This window comes from Pempheris klunzingeri, chromosome 15 (assembly GCF_042242105.1).
Source record: "Pempheris klunzingeri isolate RE-2024b chromosome 15, fPemKlu1.hap1, whole genome shotgun sequence".
In the NCBI taxonomy this organism is placed as follows: Eukaryota; Metazoa; Chordata; class Actinopteri; order Acropomatiformes; family Pempheridae; genus Pempheris; species Pempheris klunzingeri.
Genome location: NC_092026.1, coordinates 19,630,435 through 19,643,109, shown reverse-complemented (window position 1 = coordinate 19,643,109; position 12,675 = coordinate 19,630,435). Strand labels below are relative to the sequence as shown.

The 12,675-nt window shown below is 41.4% G+C and overlaps 1 protein-coding gene across 5 annotated transcripts in view; it reads left to right on the top strand.

Moving 5' to 3' along the window:
• Window positions 1–204: 204 nt before the first annotated feature.
• The window catches only part of svilb (supervillin b), a 48,684-nt gene continuing 36,213 nt past the window's right edge, over window positions 205–12,675 (top strand). For 3 of the 5 annotated variants that reach the window (XM_070844326.1, XM_070844327.1, XM_070844325.1), the window contains exons 1-4: window positions 8,742–8,961; window positions 11,276–11,339; window positions 12,343–12,434; window positions 12,544–12,601. In XM_070844326.1, coding sequence (XP_070700427.1) covers window positions 8,901–8,961; window positions 11,276–11,339; window positions 12,343–12,434; window positions 12,544–12,601 — 275 coding nt within the window. In that variant the 5' untranslated portion in view covers window positions 8,742–8,900. Of the gene's footprint in view, window positions 782–8,740; window positions 8,962–11,275; window positions 11,340–12,342; window positions 12,435–12,543; window positions 12,602–12,675 lie in introns of those variants that run through there. The other 2 variants (XM_070844329.1, XM_070844328.1) reach the window with 2 other exon arrangements.

The following is a 12,675-nucleotide window of genomic DNA, read 5'->3' as shown; positions in this document are numbered from 1 at the left end:
CCGAGCCTGGACCACACTGTGCTGCTGGATTGTAGTTTAACAGCTGATTCGATCCCCCCGTGCTGGGAGCTCGACGCTTTCTGGCTATTTATGGCAGATGCGCCTCTATCGAGGTTGCTCTCTTCAGCCCATACATGGTTGCTGTGGGATGATGTTACCACGCCGAGTTTGGCCCACACTCCACAAGCCCCTTGGAAGCGGTGTTGTGTCACCTCTCTCTGTCAGTCTAAATTATCAGACCAGGGTCCCAAACCTGGGATACAAGAATGGACATTTTAAGATTCACAGTTTTGAGTTTTGGAATAGTTTGAAGAACCACCTATTGAAGTAATATCAGTTAATTTTAGCACCCTTTTTGTGTGTTTTTTCTTCTTCTTTTTTGTTACAGCTTCATCTCTGTCTCCCTGCTTCACCCCTCTTCTGCACACCCCACTCCCTCTCGTTCTCACTCCCTCTCCCTTCTTCTCTTTCTTCTTTGCTCGGCTGTTCTCGGACTGATTTATTTGGCCCGGTGCAGCAGAGTTAGTGGGAAAGCACCAGGCTATATTTGTCGACTGCTGAGGTTGGACTCGCTTCATGGTGGATGACTTTGGATCCTCTGTTTGGGTTTACCTGCTCTCACCTGCGCCTGCTGCCTGCTCAGCATCTGCTTTGCTCTGAATAAGGAACTAGTGAGACACTTTGTATGGTAGTTTCACATCCCTGAATACTACTGTCAGGATAAATGGACTTCACCTGTGCAGCATTTCTCTCAGTCCCTCAGTATTGGAGTTAAAGCGCTGTAAGTATTATTTTATCTTTCCTAGTTTAATCTCATGCATGCAATGATATATATTAGGTCAGCAAGTAGGCAGTAGGTTCTTTTATGACGACTCAAACAACCATTCATCCTTCAGCTTTGTGTTCACATACAACTGTGATCATTGTTTGACCATTAATGTTTGGCTGTTTAATTTGCCTGCCTCACTTGAATGTAAAAATAAATGTATATACATGGTAATAAAATCAAAGTCTACTGAGAGAGATTAAAATGCACAGAATTACGTTGGGAATTTGGCTGATACATTTGCTTTCTGTCAGTCTGTTTTTTTTTACCAGCTTTTTTTTTCTGTATGTAAATTCTGGTGCAAAATTAGGTAACAGAAGGTGAATCTTACAAACCATCAGACCTAGTTTAAACCCCAGTGGATAATATGTGGAAACTTTCTCACAAAGTCGGAATCACTATTTTTTTTTGTATCATGCACAAAAGAGTCATATTTTGCTGGAGAATCATGGACGTATAGTCAGACCAGAACAAGAGAGGATTATTTTCCACCATAGCTTAAGTTTAAACTTCAAGTTTTATAGTGCCTAAAGCTGACGTGTCAAATTGGGAAAGTCATTCATTGTCACTCATTATAATTTCTGCTCAGCAGTAGTTGACTGGTGTCTGGTTTAAATCCCCCCCCATTAAACTGAATGTAGTGTCCCAACCAAGCTTCCCTCTTGTTGCTTTGTGCTGTCTCAAGTATCCACATGGGTATTAGCATTCCAAGCTCCAGATTATGGCTGTATGGTGGTATGTGTGTGCAGCTGATCTATTGGCTATGTGTTGGGTTGGTGTGTTGTTCCAGTGCTGGCCAGGCGTCATTTCTTCACAGTTTTGTTTTTATAGTGTGCGTGCATGAGCGCCTGTGGCTCCATATGGCAGTTGCTTGGTGCTCTGCACCTGCTGCACCCATCAAAGTGAACAGACAGCTTTACTGGCTGGCCCCATGCTTGACCTTCTGCCACTGGATTCTATTCATCTTCATATACAGATCGGTACACATCTACAAGTATTGTCACTGAGCTGTGATTTGTGCATTTATTTGTTGAATGCTTACACTCTTTGTTAAAATAGGTTGAAATACATATAAACAAATGCATATATGCATTGCTACGTCTTTGTGGTTGCACTTCTAAGCTTCTTTGTTGGTCAACAAAGGGACACCAGAACAAAAAGCTTTTATACAAAGTAGTTTCAGCCTCAGAAAACAAGTTCTGATTCTTGCACTTTTTACTCAGTGGTAAAATATACAGTGGGGCAAAAAAGTATTTAGTCAGCCACCAATTGTGCAAGTTCTCCCACTTAAAAAGATGAGAGGCCTGTAATTTTCATCATAGGTACACTTCAACTATGAGAGACAAAATGAGAAAAAAAATCCAGAAAATCACATTGTCTGGTTTTTAAAGAATTTATTTGCAAATTATGGTGGAAAATAAGTATTTGGTCAATAACAAAAGTTCATCTCAATACTTTGTTATATACCCTTTGTTGGCAATGACAGAGGTCAAATGTTTTCTGTAAGTCTTCACAAGGTTTTCACACACTGTTGCTGGTATTTTGGCCCATTCCTCCATGCAGGTCTCCTCTAGAGCAGTGATGTTCTGGGGCTGTCGCTGGGCAACATGGACTTTCAACTCCCTCCAAAGATTTTCTATGGGGTTGAGATCTGGAGACTGGCTAGGCCACTCCAGGACCTTGAAATGCTTCTTACGAAGCCATTCCTTCGTTGCCCGGGCGGTGTGTTTGGGATCATTGTCATTCTGAAAGACCCAACCACGTTTCATCTTCAATGCCCTTGCTGATGGAAGGAGGTTTTCACTCAAAATCTCACGATACATGGCCCCATTCATTCTTTCCTTTACACGGATCAGTCGTCCTGGTCCCTTTGTAGAAAAACAGCCCCAAAGCATGATGTTTCCACCCCCATGCTTCACAGTAGGTATGGTGTTCTTTGGATGCAATTCTTTCTCCTCCAAACACGACAAGTTGAGTTTCTACCAAAAAGTTCTAGTTTGGTTTCATCTGACCATATGACATTCTCCCAATCCTCTTCTGGATCATCCAAATGCTCTCTAGCAAACTTCAGACGGGCCTGGACATGTACTGGCTTAAGCAGGGGGACACGTCTGGCACTGCAGGATTTGAGTCCCTGGCGGCGTAGTGTGTTACTGATGGTAGCCTTTGTTACTTTGGTCCCAGCTCTCTGCAGGTCATTCACTAGGTCCCCCCGTGTGATTCTGGGATTTTTGCTCACCTTTCTTGTGATCATTTTGACCCCATGGGGTGAGATCTTGCGTGGAGCCCCAGATCGAGGGAAATTATCAGTGGTCTTGTATGTCTTCCATTTTCTAATAATTGCTCCCACAGTTGATTTCTTCACACCAAGCTGCTTACCTGTTGCAGATTCAGTCTTCCCAGCCTGGTGCAGGTGAAACATTTTGTTTCTGGTGTCCTTTGACAGCTCTTTGGTCTTGGCCATAGTGGAGTTTGGAGTGTGACTGTTTGAGGTTGTGGACAGGTGTCTTTTATACTGATAACGAGTTCAAACAGGTGCCATTAATACAGGTAACGAGTGGAGGACAGAGGAGCCTCTTAAAGAAGAAGTTACAGGTCTGTGAGAGCCAGAAATCTTGCTTGTTTGTAGGTGACCAAATACTTATTTTACAGAGGAATTTACCAATTAATTCATTAAAAATCCTACAATGTGATTTCCTGGATTCTTTCCCCCCATTCTGTCTCTCATAGTTGAAGTGTACCTATGATGAAAATTACAGGCCTCTCTCATCTTTTTAAGTGGGAGAACTTGCACAATTGGTGGCTGACTAAATACTTTTTTGCCCCACTGTAGCTTCTCTTTTAGCTTATTGTTAGTGTTTGCAGGAGGAGAGTACTGAAATACTGTAGAAGCAGACTGCCAAAGTTATAAGAATGACTTCCTTGTAAAAATCAAAGGCCATATATTCAGTTGTCAGAACAACAAAGTGACCGTGACCTCTAACAAAATTTTGATCAACTTCAACTCTTTGGAACAATCAGCATCATTCTCCTGGTGTGATCAGTTGAATAATCTTCTGCAACAGTTAAAGTGTAGCTTGTACTCAGCAGAATCTCCGATGATTTCCCATTGTTTGCTGTTACTGTCAGCGCTGTCAGCCATGTGCCACCAGGCAGAGAGCTGTCCACAGGCTCCTGCCAACCTGCTAACATGATGACCTCTTTCTGAATATATGACTGCTGTTTGGGTTACATGTGACCTGAGTCAGTGACGGTGGTCTTGACATGCGTGCTCCAAAATGGGTCCTACACTCTAGGATGTTAAATCAGTTTCTGACATGTTTGTGGATCATTATCCGTGTACTTTTAATGAAGTATGTGAACAAGCATTGTGGTAGTGTACAGGTAGTACACAGTAATTGGTAGTAGTGGACTTTCTGCATGTTGCTGAGATAGAGTCAGATCAGGTTTTCATTTGAAAGACAATAGTGTAAAGTATGCAAGTAGAATATAACAATAAAACAATTTACATCATTTTATACATGTTATTTGAAGGAAATTGACTTAAAAGTATACTGTGAGTTACTGTGAGAAAGTTGTAGATGTCATTGCCGTTGCAGCATTATGAAATTGAAAATACTCGTCATAATTATAAATGTAACCGTATGTACAGTAGGCAGTATATACTGAAATTATCCTACCAACCTAGATTTGTAGATGTGCTGAGGAGAAATGTCTAGAGGTATACAGTATTTTTATTGTTTGGACATCAAATATGATGGGAGCTCTACTTTAGCGCTACTGATAAAGAAGCAAGGGTGGATTTACATCGGTCTTTCTGTCAAATCCAGTTACTTTATCATGTTACATAATGTGAAGATGTTCCCGGATGATGTACCTTTAAGAAGTGACAGTCAGATCCTCAAGTAACCATCTCTGGCATGAAATCATCCTCCTCCACTCACTTTCACTCTTTCCACGTCTCTCTTTCCTTTCCTCCCTCTCCCCTGCTCTGTCTCAAGAGTTTCAGAAGTTTCTAAGTGTCTCTCCTCAGCACTGGGCTCTGTGCTCATCGATATCCATATAAGCAGGCAGATTTCTGTGCCGAGCGTCGGGCAGAGTTGATGCAAGGCAGCAGAGAGGAACACAGATCTGGATCTAAAGAATGAACTGCCAGAATAAATGTTTTAAGGAAGAGGGAAGGACTCTGTTGCCTCAGGCTCTCACTCAACCCGTGTATTCGTGTGTGTGTGTGTGTGTGTGTGTGTGTGTGGGTGGGTGTGTGTGTGTGTGTGAGAGAGAGTTTGAATCAAGTACCTCTTCTGCATGTGTATGCATGTGTTTATATTGATGCATGTGTGTCTGTGTCTCAGTGTAGATTAGGGCATTTGTACAAGCTAATGTAAACAGAGGACATTTCTCCTAATAAAGGCAGGGTTGCTGGGATCACAGTGTCCACACAGTATTTGTCATTTTTCAGATAAACAATATCTACCTCGTATATATATATAAACACAAGTGAGCAGTTAGTATGAGCAGCTATATACTAGTATGGCTGAACAGACAGAGAAATAATATGGAAACTACACATTTCATAAATATGTTTTGTAAAATCTAGCTTGAAGCCTGTTTTGGAATATAGACATCCAACACATGAATGAGTGAGATGAGGACTGTCCACTGTTTTTATTGATTACTACTTCCAGCTTTAGTAGCAAAACTGGTGCTATGTGAATAGTTTCTGTGGGGGTGAAGTACAGTAGATATTCGACAAGCAAGTTAAATTCCCAATGCAGCCAGTCTATGCAGCACCTTCCAGTCATGTGTTCTTTCCAAGCAACACATTTACTCTCAAATGAACTGAGCTGAAGTTACGCTGGGCACAATAAAGCTGTAAGCTGTGTATTTCCAGTAGTGTCTGACACTAAGTTCTCAAAAAAAAAGTTTCAATATTATACATCTACACTAAATCAGCTATCTGATCCATTTTCCTCACTGCTGCTGTCAAAATACACTGTTGGTTAGCTGACAGTCTGTTACAAGTGAAGATCATGTAATCATGCAGGAAAGTGCACAGGGTCAATGTGACTCTGCTTTACTGTGCACTAATAAAGTTTACTAATAATTCAATTATCTGGTTAATTTGGGTTAATGATGAAAAATACTTTATCTACCAAACAGTAACATGAATCTGAACCAAATGACTTTTTTTCAATGACCATGTTTCAATAACGCTGATTACTTGTTTTTGTGAGTTAAAACCATCGTATTGGTTTGGCCTGTTTTAACAGAAGTCAGTGCTGAACTCCAGTCAGCCACAATGTACATCACATAAAGCTTTGAGCTCGGTAAAGCTCAGGCTCAGTGTAAAGCCAGACTGAAACAAAGGAGCATGTGATGTTGGTTTCCATAGGGAAAAGTCCATCCTTAGCTGAAACCCCGTACGACCAGTGTGCTGCTGAGCTTCGCAGCTTAAAGTTTTATTAGCAAAGGGATGCTTTGATGTTGAGTCACACAGGGATTTGTCCTGCGTGTTGAGTTTAGTTGACTGGTTTGTACATCCAGTTTTGTACGATGAAAATTATTGAGCGCAGTTTCACATTTTTATTTGTCTCTGATCCAACCAACAATTGGTAGTCTCATTAGTGTTTTTTTTTTTTTTTTTTTTGAGCTGCTGGTAACATGTCAAGTTCAGAAAACATTTCCTCACCTGACAGCTGAGGTGATGAGTGATAATTGTGAAAATAGCAACGAACAGAATGCAGGTCTTTAGTTACATAAAAAATGTACTTTAAAATGTGAAAAGTAAAGTGGTAGTATTTTTTATTTCAAAGTAATCCTACAGTATATTCTCACGCTGCAGTTTTAATAACTGTTGTTTTCTGTCTTTCCCACAAGAATGGAAATGCAACAAGAGCTTGTTTATTGTATATAAAAAACTTTGCAAAACAGCAGAGAAAGTTACAGATAATGCAAGATATTCAAATGACTTTGAACACATTCAGCCTCAAAACTACAGAGCAAATATCTGTGAACTTGGATAATAAAGGAGGTCTGCAAATCGTTCCCATGTTGTCATCACCTTGCTAAGGCTTTAGATATTACATCCTATGCCAGTGTGGTTTACTTCTAAGAAAAGCTGTGTGAATGACATGTGGCCTGTTTTGAAACTGCAACCGGCGAGACAGAGACTGAGTGGCGGAGGCTGTATCATGTTTGTTGCAGTGTGGGCTGACATGGGAGCTGGCAATGAAGGAGGGGTAAACAGAGCTAAAAAGTAGAGAGAAACAGGCGAAGAGGCGAATAGATTAAGAAATAATACAACAAGAGAAACGCAAAGAATGCATGAAAGATAGAAGAGAGGTGTAGAACTGGAGGGATCTGATAGGAATGAGTAGGGAGGGGCCAGATGAGCGAGAGGGCGAGATGGATGGCAAGAATGACAAATCTGGGGAATATCAGGGAGAAGGAGTGAGATAGCGAAAACAAGGCAGAGCAGAGAGCAGGCGTTGAGACGGTCCCCTGGTAAACACGGCCGGCCGGCTGACAGGGTGACCTCTCCCCAAGGCAGCCACTCACAACACACGTTGCCTTATTAGGGGCGTCTACAGGGAGCAGAGGCAGAGGCAGGGAAGGTGGGGGGAGTTTGTGTGTGAAAGGGTGAGAAAAACCATCAGACAGAGGAGACTAAGACAGAGCCCAAAAGTGTGAGGCAAGAGTTAAAGACTCACAGTTCAGATAGTTCTCTCACCTGTCCAGCGTGTGATTTCTTATATTTATACTAATAAATCTCTGATTTCCACTTAAGATAAGAGAGTCAGCAACCAAGATAAAGAGAGAAAGTGCACTGTGCACTGTGAAGTGCATGACTGTAAAAATGCTCTTAAAAGCACTCTCTTGTTAAGACTGATGCATCTTCTGTCCTCTTAGGAAACAGTACAGCCCACATGCCTGCTCTCAGTGCCACAATAACCGTGCATTTCTTGATTTTTTAGTGTGTAAACATACATTGTTGTGTTAGTGTCTTCCAGCCTCTGCGGGGCATCACATGACAATCTTATTGCAGAATTAAAGACCAGAGAGCAGTCAGAGCCAGAGGTGGAGCCTCAGGGACTTTGTGGTGTGATGATTAGTCACATGACTGTTTGGGTACTGGACACCCGCTGTCACCGTGACTGCCTCCTCGTCTGACTCTAATACTTGCCTCACACTACCTGATATAATGACTTAGATGAGTGGATTTTGTTGTGCTGTAGAGTGCAAGAAGGCAGAGGAAATTAAACTACAACCCCCGGATTAGAATATAGCAGCAAATTATGAATACTGTTCTACAGCATTTGACATCCTAATAAAGTCTTTCATACTGGCCGAACTGGCATAAAGACGGAGCTGTCAGTAAAAGCTTTAAAGACCTAATGACTTAGTAATACACTAAATTTTATGATCTGGTGGACTCCAGCTGTGTGCAAAACCAGAATAAGAACGATTTCACAGCCAAACCATATGACAGCTTGATAATGATATTAATATTAATGCAATTTCTGGCATTAGCTTTGGGGAGCTTTTTGGCACCAGGCCTTCATGGCCGAAGCTTGCGTCGTGTGTGTGCATGTGTGTAAGTGTGTGTGTGTTAAGGATACCATCTGACTTCCAGTAGCCATGGACCCCATACCTCCCACTGCAGCCCTGCTTGAACCCTCCTCCAATCCTGTCCCAGAGTTTTTATCATCAAGGCTAATTTCTGCCTGTAATCTGATTAGGGCTCTGAGCTGCTTTAGCACCCTGCTGTCTCTCTCTCTCAGTTACCTTGCATGCACACACACACACACTGACATGCACACTGACACACGCACACTGTAGGACAGCCAGTCTGTGTTGGCTGTAGCTTGCTGTGTATCCGGGGCAGTCACTCTGCTGTGGCTGTGTGCTTGTCCGTGTGTGTGTGTGGCCGTGACACCACCTCCATCCCTGCCTGTCTGCTTGCCGGTAGCAGCCCGAGCCTCCAGCGCTGCCACGCCTGCTGTCCACCACCGTCACCGCCGTTGTTGGGAAGGGAGTCTAGCAGTGGGGCATCCTTGTGTTCTTCTCCCTAAACATGTTTCGCAACCCATGGATCTCTAATTACCATGTGAACCATGTGCAACCCTGTGGCCAAGGTAAGGCCTTTGGAAGGGGAAGGCTTGGCTATAGGATGGCTCGCTTAACCCACTTGAATACCCTTAACTCCATAGACTGCTTGGGGGACTTGGCTAATGCAATTTACAGTAGCTCCTTATTGAGACAAATGGCCATGTTTGGTTCCTGCCAGTGATACAATAAGCAGGGGACTTTGGCTTGGCAAGACCGGCTGAGAGGCGGTGAGGTTTCTTGGTTGACTCCTTACTTTGCATTTTTTTTCTTGGTTGGATCAGATGAAAAGAGGATTCACAGCATGTGTAAGAGGGACTCATCCCTGTCTCAGGCGTTTAAGGATTTTGGGATATTATGAGTAAATGCAGACGATTTGCACGTTTATCTATAACCGTGGGTATGAATGCTAGCATTAAGCTGCTTCGCATTGATGGATTCATGATTGAGCAGTGAAACTCATTTTGCGCTCCTCATTAAACATGTATGTGGTGCTATGTGCTATCAGTTGTGCTTTTTCCTAATCTCTGATGTTGTATCAGTGCACCCCATCGTTGTCTGCTGTGGTAGAGGAGAGCTGTTCAACTAGCAACCTTTCCAAACAGATTGTGTGCAAGTGAAGGCCGAGTTCACTCAGAGAGTCTATTTTGCACCTGAATATTTATAGAAAATCCCTCTCCTCACCACGCTCACTTTGGGACCGTCAGCAGCATAAGCTGCTCTCTGGCACTGCCAGGGTTGAGCCAAGTGCTTCTTGTTTTGTTGACAACCTACAGGCGTTTCCAAGGAAAGCAAGACTGACTTCTGTACAAGGGACTTTCCAGACAGATGAACAGACAGATACATGTGCACACACCTCCACAAGATTCCCACAGGCCTCAAAGACCTCAAATGTTTGTATGGAGTATGGAAATAAAGCCAAAGTTGTCACAGTACGGCACAATAGTTGTAAAATGAAGACCTCCAGTTAAGATTTCTGGCCTTACTGATGTCAAATACTGATTTACATCACTTCACTACGTCACTTTTGAATTTTTGAATTTCAGCGAATTTCTCTTCACAAAACACTGAGAAACTCTTGAACTTGATGTCTAAGTGAGCATTAGGACATTAGGACTTCCCTGTTGTATTGCCACACAGTCATTGGAGGCCAGAATGAGCCCGAGGTCTTCTGGAAGCGTCTGGAGCGGTAACGTGATCTGTCTCCTATACTGGGATACAACTTTACAACAGGTTGCTGTAGCTGTGACGTGAGAGCCAAAGGGTCAGCTGTCAGCTGGGAACTGGATGTGAACTTTCTGAGTAACCTTTTTTATTTGGACAAGTGACTTAGACTGAGGCTGGAAATTTCCCGTCAGAGTTGAACATTGTGTTTACTCTTAGAGAAAGAACGTGACTTCTTTTAGTTATTTTCGGTTGCATATCAACCATTTATTGTGTCTTTTACCAGCATTGCATGTTTTAATACAATACAGTACAGTTTCTTAGAGGAGTGGTAACATGACAAAAAAGTTGAGTTGATATGATTACAGTGAGTACGGTGAATACAGTGGTTGTAGTGCATTAATGATAATTATGATAAAATAATAGATATTTACACAAACAACCTTTAAAATGTACTTTCAAGGGGTCGTTAGAGTTGTTCCTGTGAGGACGTGTTCCCTCAGATGCCGAAAAGACAATAAAATAAGATTCAGGAGGTCCAGTTTCTGTATCACATCCATCCAAGGCTTATCTGACGCCAAAGCACTGCACCACAGTTTATGATACTATTAGACATGATTTTACATTTCTGACAACAGTCATTTTATATTCTTTTTTGACAGTTTGGGAGTAATTGATTGGACAATACTGTGCCATACCCCAGGCAGTGAGAATTGTGAATGTTAGGCACCTTACAGCTTTATTATTTATTGGTTTGGGAGATTTTCTGGGATTTCATATTTATTGATCTTGTTATTTCCTCATGTTTTATTTCTTTATTTATTTCTAAGTTTAAAGCACTGTGAGAACCAAGGCACATGCATTTCATTGCATTTGAATGCTAATGGAACCTTGAATAAATGGCATGACATTGTGTCATAGCCAAAATTGAGCCAGGTTAGTTTTTTTTTCCTGGGCAATCCTACATTTTTAGCTGGAGCAGGACTCTGCTAAATCAAGAGTCTCAGTGAAATGACAACATAATATGAGTCTTTTTAGATCCAAATGCCAAAAATGGCGACAAAGATAACATGCTCCATACTCCCAATGCCCCCACTAAGATGCTCAGTGTTGACCTGAATGGTAGAGTATAGATTTTTTTGTTATTTAAGTTTGACTGAGTCTTGTTCCTCTTTCTAGGATTTGGATCCAAAGCTCCCACCAAACTTTGCAGCTCAACCTCGCTGCCAACAGAAGCCTTAAGGTGAGGTTTTTTTTTTGCAACCATCACCCGTAGACATCGGTCAAATACTGAACTACCCCTACTGAATGTCACAAGGAACACCAGTTTTATATATTCTGGTTTAAAGGCAAAAAGAGCAGCCACAGAAATTACATCTTCTGTTTTCCAAGAGCATGTACATTTGTGTCTTTTTTGCCTTGTCATCAAGATAGGGATATGTAAGGATATGGGTTTACAGCAGCAGAGCACTTTATCTTATCATGCGCAGTAAGCATTAAAAGCTGGAGACGCCTGGAACAGCTTATCCTCAGACACTTTTTTGTTCACATGGCATTAGAGCCATAATACCTCCTTCAGGAGCACTTTGCACAAAGCCCCCTTTAGCATTAGTTTACAGCGTTTCCTCTGGTTGTTCAGCATTAATGCTTTAGTAAGCAAAATAGCTTCACTTCACTACAAAACAATGTAAGACAAAATTCCCCTGTTTAACTATGTATATTTTTGAATAAGATTTATCCAGACCTATAAATAAAGATTTGATAGGTAAAATCTGATTTTAAAGATAAAAAATCAAAATAATGAGGTTCAAACTTGCCTTAACTTTTGCTCCAAGAGCTTCATGTGCGCTCATAATTGATGTGTAAGGAATTAAGAGGAAATGATAATTAAAGAATTTCAATTTGAGAACTATATGCCTCTTAAAAACAATAACACAAAATTTTGATTAAAAAGGTTCAGCGATTTAAAATCTATTTTATTGCTTCCACTATCAGAACTGCATCCATAGCAATGGTCTGCTATACAGGAACAACAGACCATAAGATGCTTAAATTGACCAATTGATTCGACAAAGCCATTTAATAATACTGATTAAATTATAATAAATCACCTGCTCCTATAAAGAAGGAAGAAATCCTAATCAACTGCTCAGATTACACATGTCTTTGCGTTCAGTAGGCATTCAGGATGTAATACGTTTCTTCTTGTTTGTCCATCAGGTTTCTGACTCTGTCTTCTCTTTCAGTTTTCAGAGTGACTTCTCCTTGGATGACAAGACCAACTTGGTCAAGAGTGTTTCAGATACAGATGCCAAACTTCTGGCTGCCCTTCCCAAGGGTGTGCATTGGTTCTAACCCCACACGAAGACTCAGAATGAAACAAATTGTTTGTTACTTTTGGCATTTTTATGATACTGAATATTTATATCTTCTGTTCTAATGTTCAGTTTCAGAGTTGAAGAAATACTTCGAAACAACTGTCACAAAGGATCTGAGAATGAATAGGTATTTTCACTACAATGTATTTCCACAAAAATATGTCTAATTTCATAAAGACTAACTCAGCTCAACAGGCGTTC